Below are 18,790 nucleotides of genomic sequence, written 5' to 3'. Positions count from 1 at the left end.
AACCATCTATTAAATAGTTTTAGAACATTTTACCAATCAGTATGCATTATGTGATCCCATTTTCATAAAATAATACTAATAGCCCATGTAACTGTATACATGGAAATAATAAACCTGGAGGCATGTACCCCAAATTGTTAAGGGTAGTGGGGAATAGATTTTAAGGGACTTTCACTATCCATTTTTAAATTGTCTTTAATGTTGGGATATTTTGACACAGAGCCCATTACTTTTGTAAGTGAGGGATACAATGAAGATGGACATGATGTAGGGGTGGCATCAGAAGCACCCCATCCATCCCACTTGCCCCACACAGCAAATTTCTGGAGATTTCTGACTAGGAACCCTCCCCCTATAGGGAATTTCTGGGGGAAATCAGGAATTTGGCTCCAGGGATCCCCAGGGTGTGGGAAGCAAAGGCCACTTTCTTTTCTTCTCCTCTCTAGTTCCTTTTGCGGGTGGAGTCTCAGCTCTGGCTGGGGGAAACCAGCAGCTCCGGGCTGGGCTGGGCGGGGACACGGAGGGCAGGTCAGACAGTGGCCCCGCGGCTGCGCTACCCATCGCTATGGAAGACGCGGGGACTCTGGCTCGCTCCGTGGTCCTTAAATGACAGCAAATGAGGTAAAGCCAGGAGGGTGGGGACAGGAAGGGGGTGGGGGTGGGGGGCAGAAGGAAGCCATCTCCAGGGCCCCCCAGCGTTGGCTGAGGACCGGAGCCAGCCAGTGAGCGGAGCCTGGGAGAGGGAGGAGCACATCTTGATGCAGAGATGCTGCAGTGGCTCCGCGCCCTCACCCGCTGCCGCCGCCGCCGCACCAGGACAGCGAGCGGCTGAGCCGAGCCGAGAGAGCAGGGGCGGGGAGGAGGGCGGCTCAGGGGGCTGGCGGCCGGGCCGGCCCCGCTCCTGGATTCAGGCAGCGTCCGCCTGCCCCGGCCAACACCCTTCTTGCACCCCAGGTAAGTGCCAACCGCTTTTGTCTCCTCCAGACCAGGGGCTTCCCCAGCGCTCCTATCAGCAGGGACTCCACACTCTGTTTCTGGAAATATCCCCCTTTGCAACTTGGGAGGGGGCACAGGCCGGAAAACCCAGCTCGCTGCGGCCAGTGTGACTTCTCACCCCAGCCCCAGGGTTGTCAATGGGACCCCAGAGGCTCCCCTCCGCCCTGCCTATGTAGGTGGCATCCTTGAGGTCTCTGACAGGCCAACCTGACCGGAAAGCTGGACCCCAGCAGCGTGTCCAGGAATTCGAGCTGGCCAGCTGGCAGCAACAACTGCCTGCAAAGAGGGCAGCCAGCTCCTGAGCCTGCCCATGGTCACCAGTACAGGGCCAGACCAGTCAAGAAGGCCAGGCCCCAGGCCCTGGCTGCCCCAAGAGTCCCTCAGTGGAATGGAGCCTGACTCCCCCAACTTGAGGCCACCCTGGGGCTGCCTCTGTAGAACGACCTCTTTGCAAAGTCTTTCAGTTTGACAAAGTGGGGGGCTTTGGGATAGAGAGAAGAGAGCGGAGCCCAAGTTTGGGCAAAGGCCAGTCCAGGAGCTGGGGCTCAGGGAGGAGAAACTGAGACAAGTCACATTCCAAAGGCTCAGAGGCTGGGACCATGCGGGCTTCAATTCCTTTTTCTGCCTTCCCTCTTCCCCAGTCTTACCTTTTCCTCAAATCCCTCCCCTCTCATCCTCACCAGAGGGCAGGAAGGATTTGCAGGAAGTTTGGTGTTCCAGTAAAGAAAGGGACTGGGACCAGAGGGGGTACATGGGGAGGAGAAGGGTCACAACTTGAGTTGGGGGGAGTGTCTAGAAAGAGATGGCAATCCTGCCCAGCACCACGGGGTTTCCATAATGGGCAAGAGGTAGGGGAAGCAGCCCTAGCTCGTGTCCAGAGCTGAAGCCTGTCACTTTCTCCAGAAGGGGCTCCCAGGCCTGGGAACAGGGAAAGGGGTTAGGACGAAACAGTGACTGAGGAAGGAGAGCTTGCTGGTGCCACATGGGGACAAGGATCCTTCCGTCCTAGACAATCAGGGTCTGAGCCTGTGGCCTGTGTCCCAGGAGGAAAAGCTGTCAGTCAAGGTTGTTTGGAGGTTTGGGAATACAGAGAGATCGGGGGTGGGGAGGGTGGAGGTGAGGGATTGCAATTGCCCATGACCCTGGGCCCTGGAGAAAGGTAGGTTTTCCGGCTCCCAAGGCCTTTTATTTCTCTCCATTGTGGGTCCACCCTTTCCTTTCAGCCTGACTCCCCAAGGCCCCAAACTCCCTTCCCAGCCCAGCCAGCAGCCTTTTTCTTCTGCTCAAAGGTGGTGGGAGGAGGAGTAGCCCAAATACCCCCAGTCCATCAGTGATCTCCTGAACTCATTCTGGGCAGCCAGTTCAGCCTCCTTTCCCAGGCTTGTGCAGACAGAAGACCTCTTCAGCCTTGGAGTCTCCCTGCTTCCCAGTCCTACTCAGAGCCGTCGGGTGAACCACCCGCGATGAAGGAAGGGCAGCAAAGGGTGAGCTGCCTGTGGGAGAGGCTGGTGTGGCCAGGACTCCTGGGGCCGGGGTAGGGAGATGGCCTGGAGGTCAGAGCAGGTGCCTGGGCTCCTGGCCTTGGGAGAAAGGAGTTCAGCCCTTAGAGACCGCAGCGTTTCAGCTCCTCCCCAGCTTGCCCTACAAGTTAACCCCTTTGCAGCCGGGCTGCAGCACCACTGACAGGGCTCAACAACTGCTCTAGCCACAAGGTCAAAGTCCTTCCTGATTTCCTGTGGGAGCCACGGAGTCCTCAGTCAGCAAGAGGGATGCAGATGGGGAGGAGGCCCCTGAGCCCATGAGATCAAAGTCCCCAAGGTCCACCTATCTCATTCTGAGACCACTTGTCCTTCTCGTGCTCAATGTAGTGAGGAGGGAAGGAAAGACACAATGCCCAAGGAGGTGGGCCCCCAGACTCCAAGAGCCTGCTCTCCCCACACTCTCTCCTCCTCTCCCCCCGCCCTTAAGAGCTCCCACCCCTCTGAGCCCTTCCCTGGTTATGTGCTCCTCCAGTTTCAGCCCTCAACCTCCCCATACCACACCCCCTGCCAGATTTCACTCTTTACGCAACTCCATTCTAGCACCTTCCCTGCCAGCAGGTGTTCAAACAGACACAGGTGGGGCGGGCCTCGGAGGCAGTGTGCTCAACAGGATGGTGGCATAGCTCATCGTTTCTGGCTCACCAAACTTACTCCTCAGGAGTGGGGGCACAGAAGGGACACCCCAAGGTATCCTCTCTGGCTCTAAGGCCATCAGGGAAGCAATACATTTCGGGTGGTTTGAAGGATGTATGTGCCCCCTGAAACCTCTGCAGGCCAAATGTTGATGAGAAAGTGCACCTCTAGGACAATCTCTAAGGCTGAGTGTGGGTGGCATTCATATATGTGGAGGAATTCCTAGAGAGAACCAGGGGGTTGGGGAAGGGGTGGTTGATATGCAGGAAGGAAAGAATTAGAGCAAAGAATATGCTGGCAAAGCAGGAGGAACTAAAGTTAGCAGACGCTGAGAGGAAGATGACCCATGGGAAGCAGAACAACCTCCTTTCATGACTCAAAGGAGGGGTGAAGAACTGGAGTCTGGTCCACGGTTAGAGACAGTCCTACCTGAGGGCAGAGGCTGGGATGGGTGACCTTGCAGCTCTCTTCCAGTCTCAGGGCTATCCTCTTTCAGGTGAAGACAGGTTGTGCCTCCGGAGTCCATAAGAAGTCCAGGCATCCTTTGCACTCCCTCCTGCATGCTGGCCACCTCCCATCCTTCAAGGCAACTGACTACCACTCATCTAAGCTAAACCCTGGGGTTGGCAGGGTGGAGGCGGGGGCGTTGCTAACCTGGAAACTTCATGGGAACTTCTGCCAGCTCTGTGCCCAGATGGTAACCATCCTAAAGTCAAGAAGTCCTTTCCTTCATTTAACAAGTTCTCTTGCTACAAAATTAGCCCACTTTTCTCATTTTCCAAAGAGGATGCAAAGGGAAGCAGGGGTGTATGATGCTCTCATCCATAAACCTGAACCTGCTCCCTCCCAGGACACACACAGGTCCAAATGCACCTCAGTGTCCTTCTCATCTAATGATCTACTCAGTTCACCACTTAGAAAATGTGGAAGGAATTCCTGCCTGCCCTGCAGGGCACCCATCCAGACAAAGCCTGCCTGGGGCTCCTCCAGCCCCAGCCCACATCCTCTCAGTATCTGCTAATCTCAGACGCTAGGAGGTTCCCTCACCTGCTCTGACTGGAGAGCAGCCTTCCTGCAGGGCTGCCCGGGAAGTGGAGTTTGTCTGGGGCCAGGAGCAGGTCAGAAGGTGCCCCACCAGGCTCTGGCTCTGAACCAGCCCTCCTGTCACTTGAAAGAGGAAAACCCCAAGACTGCAAGAGATTTGCAGGATCACGCGGCCCAATGAGGGGGAGTCCCCTCTAAGCGGTGATGGGGCCGGGAGGTGGGACATGCAGAAATTGCTCTGCTAATGCATGAGGGACTGTCCGTCTTGATTTGATTCTTCAGAACCAAGTTGAAACAATAATTCTTGCTCCGGGTGCCTCAGATAGCGTCCCTACTCCCAAAGCCCTCACTTCTGCCCCATATCATGCAGGGAGCAAGGAGAGCAGGTAGGAAAACCTAAGGTCTAGAGGTGGCGTGCTCTTTATCCTGGCTTCCTCCCAACAGGACTTAAGGCTCTCCCCTTCTGCCTGCTCCTCTCTTAGAAGGGTCTCTCCACTGGAAAGGCGGGAGCACGAGGGCCAGAGCCCCCCATGCCCAATGCTGGGAGCTTACACAAACCTGTGAGCCTGTAGCCACAGCTCTCGCCAAAGCGCTCTTCAGAGCCAAGGCTGGAGACTCAGGGAACCAGCTGCAAATACAAAGAGCCTGTAGAGAAACCGAGGGGCCGGTTGGGAGGGGTGGAAAGGGAGAAAACATACAAAGAAGCCTGAGGAAGGACTCAGCTGCACAGCTGCCCTGTCCCCATCCAGCCCCGGCAGTCTCTGTCCCACCCCTATCAGCCCTAAGGATTTCCAGCTCCTGCACCCCAGGGTTCCCACCCAGACCACCTCAGAGCTCTGCCCTCCCAGAAGGTGTGGGGATAGGTCCTACTTTTCTGAAAGACAGTGATCCTGTTTCCTATCCCAGATGGCAATTCCTTTGTTAGAGCTCCCCTCCCATCTTACATCCCCACGGGTTAGGACACAGGGGTTGAGAAGGAGCGGCTGCCTGGGGGTGTCCGAATGTATGCCCCTAGCCTCATATGTTCCTGAACACATTATCTGGGTGTAACTCCGTGACCATTGTAACTCTGTAATGTGTGTTTCCTGTGTCCTTGTCTGGGGTGCTGTGCTTGTGCTTGCCCCTGGGTCCACCACACCTGGGGTGTGTGGGCGTATCCTTGGGTAAGAGACTGTGGGAGTCTGTCAGTGTCCCAAACATGTGCAAGAACAGGCAGCATGAGGTTGCTGCGTGGAAGCAAGCACGGCTCACAGACATGCCTGATGTTTGCCGACACCCATCAGCGTGCTGGGGTCTGTGCGTGAGAGCTGTGAGTATTTTCAAGTATAATAGGAGCTGGTCTTTACTGAGCACTCACCACAGGCCAGGCACTCTGCTGACCTCACAATGGCCCCATGAGACAGGTATTACTCTTCCTATCCCCATTTTGCAGATGAGGGAGCGAGGCTCAGAGAGGTTATGTAATGAACTTAATAACTAGGGTTGACTCCAGAGCCTGCCCTGTTAATTCGTATGGTGTGCTATAGGATGGAGGCCAAAGGTGGGGGGCCTGGGGGGCTTCTCCAATACTTTGGGTGGCTGATAATAAATCACCTAGTGTCTGCCTGTAACTGGGCTCCAAACTCCTCCCTTTCCTTCTGCAAGTTGCCAAATCATTCGATGCTCAAATCTCTATTTCCTAGGGGCAGGGAGGACAGATCCAGGGGCAAGAGCTGGGTGTCCAAGCGGTGGCCTTTGGGTGAGAGGGATCTTTCATTTTCTGACTAGCTCTGTTCAGGGGTCCTCCTCCCAGAAAACCTGCTGTGAGTTCAAGCCCAATTCAGAGCCTCCTGTCCCCCAGCTGTCCCCCAGCCCCTTTGTTTCCTGGACCCAGCAGTTGAGCCAATTCCCCCTGGTGCCCCTGCACCCCCCAGGTGGCCCATTCCCCCAGGTGCTGAGCCTCTCAGGGCCAGCCCCCAATGGTGACAGGCACTGCCACCCGTGCCAGCCCATGCCTGCACCCGGCACCAGGGCAGCTGGGCTGGACGAGGCTTGGCTCAGGGCTCTCAGGGCCAACTCTGTGGCTGGCATAGCTCCACTGCACCCCTGCTCCTGACAAAAAGGCCTCCTCCACCCTGGGGATTCTAGAACAAGTCATAGGGCAGATGGTATGGGGAGAGAACTGGTCCATGAGCTGTGTTTGGCTGGTCCGGAGCTCCCTGAGGGCAATGTCTTCATCACTGTCTCCCCAGTACTTAGCACAGTTCCTGGCACATAGTTAGTAAATGCCGTAAAGACTGTACGTGTGGACTGGCAGGCTGCCTGACTGGAGTGGCAGGGGCACAGGGCAGGACCTGACACCCATCACCTCATCTCAAGGGAGGTGATAAGCTCCAGGCTTGAACCCAGACTCCAAGCATTTGCACACACTCCGTGGAGCTCAATAGCTATCCGATCACGCTGAAGTCTGCAGTGCTTCCCAAGGCCAAACCCAAGAGTTGTCACGCATCCTGCCCCTCCCCTCCTCATGTCTCCCCTAAAGGGCAGGGCTGGGTCCCCAACAGGAGCTCAGGGGCCGGGAGATGACTGACAAAACTCTAGATTAAACTGAAGTTTAGGATGAGCAGTAGGACTGGATTACCCAAGATTTATGACACTAGAGAATGGATTTTGACCACTAGGCAGTGATCCGGGGAGCAGAGCTCTCACAGCCAGTTCCAGGTAGGGCCGCCGGTATGGCACACACACACACACACCAGCCAGACACACCCAGCCACAGGCACACGGACACATGCATGTCAGAGACACAAGACACCCACACATTCAGAGAAACAGACAAAAAACCCAGGCTTCACACATCCATGAGGATTCCAGACACATCATGTACATGCACACAGAGACATGGGCAAACATGCGCACCCTGCTCTCGCCAGCAATGCAGCGGGGCAGCAGCGTCTTCAGCCACTGGCCAGTGCTCCACAATCATCCGGCACATTCAGGATAAGTGCCCTGAGCCCAAGCTCCTCCCCAAGCCAGCCCCCTGCCCCCTGCGCTGAGCTCCCAGGACCGGCAGGCAGGCAAAGGGCAGGGAACAAATGATGATTGAGCACCTTTTCTCTGTGCCAGACACCTGGCCAGAGCTTGGCACATTAGTGCCAAAGGGGAGGTTTTCAGACTTTTTGGAGCTGCAGGACCCTTTGTTTAAAGGAACCTCATAGGAAGCTCTGATCAATAAAGCAGATACAAGTGGAACTGTTCCAGCTGGAGTGGAAAAGGGGATCTGGAGCTCCCTTCTCCCCCTAACCCCCACCATGGCTCCCAAACCACTCCAAACAGCCCCTAAGACTTCACAGCAGACAGTTTGAAAACCACTGCAGGGCACTCCATTACCTCATTTAACCTTCAGCCCAACCCTGTAAAGTAAGTATTAGGTTCTCCTCTGCAGATGAGAAAACTGAGGCTCCACAAGGGAATTAACTTGTCCAAGCTCACAAAGCTGAGAGATGAAGCCAAGATTCCCAGTTCCTGTGTGTCAGGTTCCAAAGCCCCAAGGAATCCCTAGTAAGAGGGCTACACCCGGCATTTGTAGAGCATCTGAGGGCTAATTTTTGAGACTCTCCATAACCAGACAGCCTGCTAACCCTAGAGACCTATGTGTGAGCTGTGAGAGTGTGTGTTTGTGTGTGACTATGTGCGTGTGATTATGTACATGTGTGACAGTGTGTAAGAGTACGTGTGCATGAGAGCCTGTGTGAGAGCATGTGTTAGAGGGTGTATGTGAGAGTATGTGGAAGTGTGTGTGTACACTGGCTCGTGGAGGCATGTAATCACAGTTGTTCTCAATCAGTTAAATGCCACCTACAAGTCACACCTCTTAGGTGCCAGGCACTTTGCCAGGCACAGGTGATACAAAGCTGAATAACACACAGTCTCTGCCCTTGGGGAGCGCACAGCCTCCTAATGGCTGGACTCCGGAACAGAGATGGATTCTAACTGGATGCAGATGGGGGGCATCTTCAGGGCTTTGTGGAAGGATGGCATGTGAGCAGGGGTGGAGGGACGAGTGCACGTGGCCTAGGAAGGGCGTTGCAGGAGAAAGGCATGGAGGTGGTGGGGAGGGGGGTGCTGGGTGTGTCCGGGGAATGTCCAAGGAGAGGGGAATGCCCGAGGGGTGGGGAATGCTGTCCTTCCAGTTTCCAATCTGGAACTGAAGGTAGTGAGGACAGGGGGCACCTGGCCGTGTGGGGAGCGGTGGCCCCAAGTCCCCCTTCCTGACAAATTGAAGTAGATATGAGACTAGAGTTGGGGCAAGGAGTGCCATCTGCTCAAACACCCTGCACTCCCCACCCAAACACCCACTCTTCTCGGCTCCTCCTAGTTATGCTCGCTCACATCCTCCCTGACAGGCCCTGGGGTCACGTCCCCCCTCCCCCACAGCTCCCTCAGGTGCCAGCTGTGCCTGTGAGGAGGTAGGAGAAGGCTGTATGGTGATCAAACACTGAGGTTTAAAGGACTTGGGGTTTCTCTTTCCAAGGGAGTGAAGTGTGAAGTGAGACAAGGCGGATCCTGAGCCTTGTCTCACTTGGTCTTCAGACACTGCTCTGGCCCCAGGGCCAGTCTCAGGGCACCTGCAGCCTTCCCTCCCCACCCCCTTCCTGAGGGGACAGCTTTCCCAGGCCCTCAGCCTCCTGGGACCGCAGTGTCAGACAGGAAGGTCCCTTAGAGAGCACCCGCATTACAGAGGAGGACACGAGACCCAGAGGCTGCGCGGGCCTTGCTCGGAATCACGCGGCAAGTTAGTGCTAGAACGCAGCCAGGCTCCGTCCCCCAGCTGGGACCCCAGCCCCTGCTCTTAGGTTTCTGCCAAGAGGCTAGGCAGGGCAGAGAAACAGAATCCCCATGGGTTGTCTAGCTCCCTGTGGCAGCTCTCAGAGGGAGCTGGTAGGAGCCCAGAGACTCAAATAAAAAAGGAGAAGACGCCACATTCCTCCCAGGACTCGGAAAGTCCACCCAGAGTGGGAAGCGGATGGAAAGGCTGGCCTTGCCCCTGACTCCACTTCTCAGACTGATGGGGGGAGGCGGCTGCTGACTTGCTCTTAGTCCCAACCAGGGAATGAACAGTTCTCCAGAACCCCAGGATTTAACCAAGTGTACGAGTCAAGTCCTTGCTCATCTCCATGCAAGAGGGAGGCCCCTCTGGGAGCTGCATTAACTCTTTCAGGCCCTCACTCTACCTGGTCGGGAGCACTGTCAACGGGGCCAAGCTCACGGCTCCATCCTGCAGCGTATTCAGGTGTGTTACCTGGGGACCTGGGAGCCCCTCCTCACTGCTAGAGAAACAAAGCTGGGCCTGGGAGACTTAAATGCAGCTCCCAGAAGGACTTATTACCCCCCACCCTGGCGCCTGAGGGTGGGGGTGGGTAAGAAGAGAATCTGCCCCAATTGCTAGAGGAAGTATTACCAGTTCCCCAAACCCTTGCACTGTCCTGGGCTCCTTGGACCCTGCATCAAGAGCCATCACTGAGTGAGCGGGCAGGTGGGCTCTTGCCTCCCAATTAACCACCACTTCCACTTCCTGAGCAGCACCCTGCTGGCTGGAGCGGGGAACGGGTGGCGTTCAGGGCAGAGCCAGACTCCCAGGCGGCCATAGGAGGCACTCAGTCTGGAGAAGAGCTCCTCGGTAATAGCCAAGCCCCTTCCCCTGGGGCCCTGGGGGAGGATTAGTGCTTGAGCAATTCCGGCCTCTCCCCCAGCCCCAAGCAAAAGCATTATCCATCCAGATGTGCCTGGGGCGGCAAGGGGGGCTCCAGGGCTCAGAGCTCAGAGCACTCTCCTCCTTCTGCCTCCCCCAGGTCCTTCTCCATCTCCGGCCAGACTCTCCCCACAGTGGGTTGAAGCTCCTCTCTTCTGCTCCCCACCTCCACCTGGGTCGCCCACCATGGGAACCCCCACCAGGAGGAGGCCATTCCTGCTGCTGCTGGCTGCTGCGGCCCTTTTCTCCTCTCCAGGTACGAGGGATCCTCTGGGCACAGAGGCCCAGCAGGGGTGATTATATTATTATATCACTGCTATTATTATACCATTGCTATTATTATTATTCATTGCTATTATTGTGTCATTGCTATTATTATTCATTGCTATTATTCTATCATTGCTATTATTATATCATTGCTATTATTATGGTGATAATAACTGACAGCATTGCCATAGCACTATATATCTGAGACATTTCCTGGTTCTTACCTTCCTTTTGAGGAGGAAAGAAGCTGAGTCTTCCCTTTTTGAAAAGAGGAATGACCCAGAGAGAGAGAACAGCTTGCCCTGGGTCACACAGCAAGATTATGGCACAAGCGGATCTCCAGACAACATCAACACAGAGTTGTAGTCTCTGAGACCGTGCTGTCCAATGCAGCAGCCAATACCCACATGTGACTCTTTAAATTTAATTTGATTTAAAAAATTATTCCTTATATGGGATCCTACATTTTATGCATGATTGTTCTGTAAACTTACAACTTCTCTAATAAAATAAAATTAACTCCTCAGTTGCCCTAGCCACATTTCAAGTGTCCAGTAGCCATAGTGGACAGCACAGATGATAGACCATTTTCAGCACTGCGGAAAGTTCTACTGGACAGTGCTGCTCTAGAGTCCGCTGACATGAGGGGTCGAAAGTAGAGACCACGGGACTCTGAGGGCTTCTCAAGGCAACACTCAATGCATGGGAAAGGGGTGAGGCAGAGCCGAGAGGACATCCTGGCAGCCAGGTCCCAGGCCCTCCAGTCAGGGCCCAAGCTGCACCGCGGAACAGGACATCCCACCCCAGAGAGGACAAAGGTGCATTCCACTGTCCCAGGGACAACTTGGTGCTGGACCCATACCATCTGAAGGGATGGGCAGCCCCAGGGTCGTTAGACTCAGAGCTACCAGAGGGACAGGGACAGGGACCTGATCTGTAGCCTTTCATAGATTTAGAGACAGGAGTGGAAACCCGCCTCCGTTGTTCCCGCCCCTCCCACGGAAGGGGCCTCTGCTCTTGGCTCTCCTTGCTCATCTGCCCTGGGGATGTGGCTTTGGATTGTCTGGCACCCCAGTTGATGAAGGGTCCATAAACAAGGAAAGGCAGTGGTTTGGAGGAGCAGAGTTGATGGACCAGGAATCAGGCTGGAATCAGAGGAGATGTGGAACAGGACAGCAGGGAGGGGCTGGCTCTCCTGGCAGTGTGCGCGCGCGTGTGCACGTCAGGGAAGGTGCAGGTGGAGGTGGGTGCATGTGCAGCTGGGGCAGGAGGTGTGGGTGCCTGCAGGTGTCTCTGCGGATGTCTGAGAGGTGGAGGTGTGAGTGGGGCCTTGCTTGTCGGGGGTGCTGCCTCGTGGGGGTGGGGAAGGAACGCATTTAGAAGGCCTCACAGCCCACTGCGATGGCTCCATACTCAGCTGCCCTTTGGAATACCCAAGAGGCATTTTTAAATTTTGGGATTCCTGGGCTTCACTCCTAAAGATTTTGACTCAGCCCCTCTGAAATGGAGCAGGGCCTCTGTGCAGGGGAAACTGAGGTCAGGAATCATGGACATGTGGTTGGGGCTGCTGGCTGGGAGCAAGATTGGCCAGGGTTCATACCCCAGATCTGCTCTGTCTTGCTCTGGTTTGGGGCAGTTTGTTGAACCTAAGCCTCAGTTTCTATGTTAACAAAAACAAGAAAGTGGCAGCATCTATCTTGTAAAGCAGTTAGGGAGTGTGGTATATGGTAAATAGTAAATAATCAATAGCATCTCTTGCTATTATCATGGATGTGTGGGTTTATATAAATTAGTATATTTGGACGTTTGTAGCTATATGTGTAGGGTCGTATATGGGAAAGGATGTGCATGTAAGTGTGTGTGTCTTGATACCTAAGTAGCATAGAGAGGTAGCATGTATGTGTGTGTGCATGTGAGAAAGAGTGTATGAGTGAGAGGTGTGTGGGTGTGTAGATGGGGATATTTGGGTGAGAAAGTGCATATGCTGAGTGTAGAGAAGGCTTTTTCAGGAGGAAGGCCGTCTTAAAGCATCAGCGTGTCCTGAGCCCACTCAACCACCCCCACCACCATCACCACCACCACCACCACTACCCCAACAGAGTCTCTGCAAGCTGCAGCCTGGCTGCCTCTGCAGCCCCTCCTAGCCCTCCCCTCCCAGCGGTCTCAGCTGGGGCATGGGTCTCTACCCTTTGCCACCATCATTAACTTGGGATTAAGCTGGGCTCTCCAGCGGAGATGATGCGGCAGTCACTGCCGTCTCCGAGGCCTGGGGCGACAGAGAGGGATAGTGGCGGGTGGTGGGCAGGGGGTGGAGGGGGCCCCTGCACCAGGCCATTTCTGGGAGCCATGCCTCCTCCTCATTCTGAGAGCTGCATAACAGCTGCCCCCATTCCCAAGGGGCCAGGGCTGGGCCTCAGCTGCAGCATGGGGGGCTCACTCCCCACCCGGGGCACAGGGCTGACAGCTGGATGTGCTGGGAAAGGAGGCACTAATTGGATAATGGGGAGCCCTCCCCACCACAATCCACCAAGGAGGGGCCCCAAATCAGCTGGGCTGAGAGGTAGGAGCCAATTAAGGGTGGCCTGGCTCCCGTGGGACACCACAGAGACAAAGCGGACCCAGGCCCACAAGTTAGAAACAGCCTGCCCCAACCCCACCCGTGGAAGGACCAGGGTGAGACATTGCCCCTCTGGGCCTCTGCACCCACCACCCTTGCTCTGATGAGGCAGGACGACAACGCATGGAGAAGCGGCTGTCCCTGAGGTGGGCCAGGCATGCTAGAGCCATTTGGGCATGAGATAGCCATTTGTTCAGCAAATACAGGAGCCCCAAGGTGTAGGCCTGTCTGCCCTACCGTGGGCAAGTCTCCCCCTTTGCTGGGCCTCCCTTCCTAGAATTGTCACACTGGAATTTTCTAAAACTGCTCCAAAGCAACTTGCTTACCATCCACCCACCACAAAGCCCTCCTTTGCCCCACCCCCTCATTCAGCACCCCACCTGCCACTTGGGTCCGGCATATACCCTGGGCCACAGCATTCTTCTGGCTGGATTCTCACATGGCCCCTGCGGTTTCACAGGTGAAGATATTGAGGCTCAGAAGGGTTCTGTAACGTGCCCAAAGTCACACAGCTGATAAGAGGCCCAGCCTGGTCCCAGAGCCCAAGTGTTTTCTGTTGGACTTAGGCCTGGGGACACACAGCCTCCCTTCCCCTCTCTGGCCTGGTGACTCCGATGCATCTTCCAAGGCCCATCTCAAACCCTGCAGGTTCTGCGGCCCCCTCAACGACATCAGTTGCTTCCATTCTGAGGGCCCCCCGCACCTTGAATCTGAGCCTCGATTACAGCACTTGCCACTTTGCACTGAGAGTTTTCTGACTCCCTCCCTGGACTACAAGCTCCTTGAGGAAGAGGGATTCTGTCTTACTCGTTTTTGCAAACCCAGTCTCTATCCCAGTGCCAGCTTACAGCAGGGGCACAATGCCACCAAACTAACTGGACCAAACGGGGCCTGTCCAGTCTTATTTAAAATTCCATTTTAATTAATTAAAATAAAATAATACACAGAATCCAGTTCCTCGCCCACACCAGCCACATTTCAAGTGCTTGATAGCCAGGTGTGGCTAGTGGCTCCCGTGTTGGACAATGCAGAATACAGACCATTTCCATTATCACAGAAAGTTCCGTTTGACAGCATGGCCCTAGAGGTCAGGCACCACCCGGCCCCCAGGTCCTGAGGCCTCCGCTGTGTCTCTTGTCTGCAGCTTGGAGCTCAGCGCAGACACCCCCGGCCACCTTTGGGCCTGTATTTGAGGACCAGCCCCTCGGCCTGCTATTCCCAGAGGAGTCCACAGAGGAGAAGGTGACGCTGGCATGCCGTGCCCGGGCCAGCCCCCCGGCCACCTACAGGTGAGGCCATGCAGCTTTTCCTCACATCGGCTCCACTGCCAGGCTGGGCCCAGCCAGGCAGGACTTAACCCCCTCCCCACCATGCTGCAGGTGGAAGATGAATGGCACCGAGATGAAGCTGGAACCAGGTTCCCGTCACCAGCTGATGGGGGGCAACCTCGTCATCATGAACCCCACCAAGGCACAGGATGCTGGCATCTACCAGTGCCTGGCCTCCAACCCAGTGGGCACTGTCGTCAGCAGGGAGGCCATCCTCCGCTTCGGCTGTGAGACCTCTGGGGAGCCAGGATGCTCTGGGGGGAGGGGGTCAGGGAAAAAATTTCAGAAAGGGCAGGTGACACCCTCAAGCCAGACTTCCCTCACCTCCAAAATGTACCCAGCTGCTACTTTCCTACATAGGATGAGCTGGGAAGGGGGATCCCAGGCTTGGAGACTGCCTGAAACCCCTGCTCTCCACCTCCAGTCCTGCAGGAATTCTCCAAGGAGGAGCGAGACCCGGTGAAAACTCCTGAAGGCTGGGGGGTGATGTTGCCCTGTAACCCACCTGCCCACTACCCAGGTGAGTCAGAACCCTGGACCAAGTTGGGTGGGGCATAGGAAGGGCCTCTGGACTCAAAGCAGGGGAGGGGTAGGATAAAACATGAGTGACCCTTGCAATCACCCATCCCTGGGTCCCCAACTTTAAATCACTGCTGTGTTTCCTTTGTGGGTCTGTCATTTTTGAGCCGTGTGTTCTGCTTGTCCCTTCACACTGGGAGATACCCGGGGGCAAGGACAGTGACTCTGTATCACCTTGGGAGGTCCCTGACGACAGGAGCTGTGCTCCCCGGCAGACTTGAAGCTCCCTGAGGGCAAGAATAAAGTCGTATCTCCCCTCTAGGTCTCCCCTCCATCCCAGTTCAGAGCACAGGGAGCTCTCAGGACAGGGCCCACTGGCACATTGGGGTGCCAGAGTTGTCCCCTTAGCCCATCAGCACCTGGTTTCCTCAAACTCCCCACGTCCTAGGTTTGTCCTACCGCTGGCTCCTCAACGAGTTCCCCAACTTCATCCCAACGGACGGGCGTCACTTCGTGTCCCAGACCACAGGGAACCTGTACATTGCCCGGACCAATGCCTCAGACCTGGGCAACTACTCCTGCCTGGCCACCAGCCACATGGACTTCTCCACCAAAAGTGTCTTCAGCAAGTTTGCTCAGCTCAACCTGGCTGCCGAGGGTCAGGAGGGATCGGGGTGGGAATTGTGGGGAGGAGGGGGTGAGAGATCAGCGGCTTTGTGAAAAACTCTTGGAGATCCTGAAGGCCAGCTCGCTGGGCACAGGGTCCAGGGCCTCAGAGCCCCGAATCTAATTACTGTCCCCCCACATTCTGCTTCCTAGTCCACTGCATGAACTCAGACCCTTGCCCCAGGCCCCCAAAAAGGAAAGGGAGTTTTCCGAGACTCCAGCCAGCTGCAAGCTCTGAGCAGTGCTGAGCTGCTCAACACGGGAGCACCTGACCTGGAGCCATTTGCATCTGATTTGCAAAATCCCTGTCTCCCCAGATACCCGGCTCTTTGCACCCAGCATCAAGGCCCGGTTCCCAGCAGAGACCTATGCACTGGTGGGGCAGCAGGTCACCCTGGAGTGCTTCGCCTTTGGAAAGTGAGTGTTGGCGGAGGGAGGGGAGATGGCCAGGTGCCCCCAGGAGAAGGCAGGCATGGGCAGTGCTCAGCATCTCAGTGCCCTCACAGGGTCTGGCAGAGGGCTGCGTGCACACGGGTAGCACCTGCCACACTCTGGGCCCTCTCTCGGGTCAGGCATCGTACACACCAGGGGCCTTGCACCCACTGGATCGCTTGGTCCTCCCAGCCATGCACCACAGACTCAGATGGCTTAAGCCACACCCAGGGCTGGGGGCAGGTTAACTCAAGGCCCTTGGATAAGCTACTTCACTTCTCTGTGTGGTCAGTTTCCTTATTTATGAGATGGTGATAATAACAGTACTTCCCTCATAGAGTTGTTACTGGATTAAATGAGTTCAGTATATATGTAAACTGCTTAGAACAGTGCCTGGCATTTTAGTGAGTGTTCCATGAATGTTACCTTTTCAGAAATTACAACGGAAAGTGTTAGCGTTCTTATTCTCCTAGGAAAGGAGTCACTAAAATAGGGCTAAGCAAACAGCAGGTGCCTACTAAATGTTGAATGATGAAAGAAGGTGATTTGTACTTTGGTCCCTTCTTCCCTCAAGTATCTCCTGCCATTACCTGGGAACCCCCCGGCTTTGTGGAAAGTTATTGGGCTTCTAGAAAATCCATACTAAAAGCACCTGGAAGGGTGGGTAGCCACTGATACCAAAGTCCATCCTAGTACACAGGTTACTATTATCCAGGACCCCTTTGAAAAGCAGAGGCAAGACCCTGGTGGGAATGATGAGGGAGTCCATAAAGAGCCAAGTCACAGGGACTGCCAAGGAGGGCAGACCCAGAAGCGGCACAGTGGACAGTGGGGAGGTAGAAGGCAGCTGCAGGGCACAGACCACAGAGAAGACCAACTTCGTCGGCTCCACAGTTGTGGCTGGGGAGAGGGGAGGATGGGGAGCCCTGCATCTTGCCCCTTCCCTGCCTGTGCTCTGAGCCTGCCTGAGAGAAGAGCATGGCAACCAGCCAGGGGGGGCCCCGCCTCCCTCCTGGCCCCCTCTCCCTCTGGTCCTCCCCAGGCCAGGCTCCACGTGCCCGCCTCCCCACCCTCACCGACCCAACAGCCAGGAGGATCTGAGAGTCTGGCTCAAGGACGGACAGGAACAGGGCGAGGAGGCCCAGCTCAGCCCAGCCCTGCTGACTTTGTCTCCCCTGCCAGCCCCGTCCCCCGGATCAAGTGGCGCAAAGTGGACGGCTCCTTGTCCCCTCAGTGGGCCACAGCCGAGCCCACCCTGCAGATCCCCAGCGTCAGTTTCGAGGACGAGGGCACCTACGAGTGTGAGGCCGAGAACTCCAAGGGCCGTGACACCGTCCAGGGCCGCATCATCGTGCAAGGTACAGAGCCGGGACACCCTCTCCCCACTGCCTTCACCCTTGCTCCTGAGGAAACAGACACCAAAGGCAGGGCGGGGACGGGGAAGCCCCTTGCTGAGGCCCTCTTGCCCTCGGATTGCACTGGGTAGGGGGACAGAAGAGGCTAGTGCTGCAGTCAGCTCAGAGCTTCAGTCGGGCTTGCAAGAGAAGCACATGGAAGGCTTTAGAATGATTTGTCGCTAAAACACCCATTAGCACAACCACAAACTGCCAGCTTTCTCTCGCCTGCTTCTTCCTCCCCCCTCTCTCCTTTGTCCTCGGCATTCGGGAATGCTGATGGCGCCCTCCGCTGTGTGACACAGGTACTGCAGCCCTGCAATTACATTGCTTTAATGAGCTGGAGCCTCCTCCTAGCTCATCCCCAGGCTTTCTCTCTTTTACTCCCTGCAGCTCAGCCTGAGTGGCTGAAGGTGATCTCGGACACGGAGGCCGACATCGGCTCCAACCTACGTTGGGGCTGTGCAGCTGCCGGCAAGCCCCGGCCCACGGTGCGCTGGCTGCGCAACGGGGAGCCTTTGGCCTCCCAGGTAGGAGACGGGGCTTCTCCCCACATACTGTCTTCCTCTGCTCACCCAGTGCCCTCACCCCCAGCCAACCCTCCCACACCCCTACACACCACTGGCAGCTCCCCTGGCCAAGGAGGGTCCCTGAGGATGGTTCTGGGAGCTTCTTTCCATCCCAGAGTCACATGGCTGCAGGCTAGTCAGAGAGACCCAGTGGACAAAGACTCCTGACTGGTAGGTCCAGTCACATCTCAGCCACAGAAATCTGTGTGGCTCTGAGCGGGTCACCTCGCCCCTCTGGCTTCAGTCTCCCGAGGTGCAGGGAGGCCTGGGTGATTACTCAGTTCTCTCCCAGGCCCCCCTGGAATCCGGGAATTCCAGGCAGCTCTTAGGAAGGACCACATATATAAGCCCCATCCTCAAGGAAGCCAGAGACATGGTCTCCACTTAGCCCGCCACGTCGGCCCATCCACTCGGGTCCCCCTGTGGCTCTGACCCCCTGCCCTGCCCCGGGCCCGGGCTCTTTTGAACAGAACCGGGTGGAGGTGTTGGCCGGAGATCTACGGTTCTCCAAGCTGAGCCTGGAGGACTCAGGCATGTACCAGTGTGTGGCAGAGAACAAGCATGGCACCATCTATGCCAGCGCTGAGCTGGCTGTGCAAGGTAAAGGGCCTGGGGAGGCAGTGGCTGTCCCTGACGACACATGGCTGGGGTGGGGGTGGGGGGGGGCGTGGCTCTAGGAGTTTCAAGTTGCAGCACAGCCAGCTTTCTAAACACACACACACATACCCTGGCAGTTTTCCTTAGCGTTGCAACACCTTCCAAGTAGGTGCACTTAGGGATTTAAGAAAGGAGGTGAGACACCAGGTTGTGAGCTCCTGGAGGGCAGGGTCTCTGATGTATACAGACAAAGTAAATGTTTGCTGTAGTGAAAAACAGGTGGCAAAAATCATTGAAAACCAAATCAGTTGGCTCTGTGTTTGAACCCTGCCTCTTCAGCAAGGCAAGTTACTTTTTGCATCTGTTCCTTGATTTATAAAATGTGGGCAATAATAGTCCTGACCTCATAGGGCTGTTGTACAAATTAAATGCTCTGATCAAGGTAAAGCATAAAGG

At 55.8% G+C, this 18,790-nt stretch overlaps 1 protein-coding gene across 8 annotated transcripts in view; it reads left to right on the top strand.

The window, feature by feature from the left end:
- Positions 1–600: 600 nt before the first annotated feature.
- Positions 601–18,790, top strand: part of CNTN2 (contactin 2) — a 33,168-nt gene continuing 14,978 nt past the window's right edge. Inside the window, exons 1-12 of one of the 8 annotated variants that reach the window (XM_037824932.1) lie at positions 833–954; positions 9,294–9,486; positions 9,777–9,873; positions 10,046–10,201; positions 13,974–14,118; positions 14,209–14,384; positions 14,582–14,677; positions 15,125–15,334; positions 15,660–15,759; positions 16,957–17,132; positions 17,562–17,698; positions 18,208–18,337. In XM_037824932.1, the coding sequence (XP_037680860.1) occupies positions 10,132–10,201; positions 13,974–14,118; positions 14,209–14,384; positions 14,582–14,677; positions 15,125–15,334; positions 15,660–15,759; positions 16,957–17,132; positions 17,562–17,698; positions 18,208–18,337 (1,240 nt within the window). In that variant the 5' untranslated portion in view covers positions 833–954; positions 9,294–9,486; positions 9,777–9,873; positions 10,046–10,131. Of the gene's footprint in view, positions 622–672; positions 955–8,376; positions 9,487–9,776; positions 9,874–10,045; positions 10,202–13,973; positions 14,119–14,208; positions 14,385–14,581; positions 14,678–15,124; positions 15,335–15,659; positions 15,760–16,956; positions 17,133–17,561; positions 17,699–18,207; positions 18,338–18,790 lie in introns of those variants that run through there. The other 7 variants (XM_037824929.1, XM_037824928.1, XM_037824927.1 and 4 more) reach the window with 7 other exon arrangements.

Source organism: Choloepus didactylus, chromosome 2, assembly GCF_015220235.1.
Source record: "Choloepus didactylus isolate mChoDid1 chromosome 2, mChoDid1.pri, whole genome shotgun sequence".
NCBI lineage: Eukaryota > Metazoa > Chordata > Mammalia > Pilosa > Megalonychidae > Choloepus > Choloepus didactylus.
The sequence above is the reverse complement of the archived record's forward strand: the minus strand, read 5'-3'. Positions and strand labels throughout refer to the sequence as shown.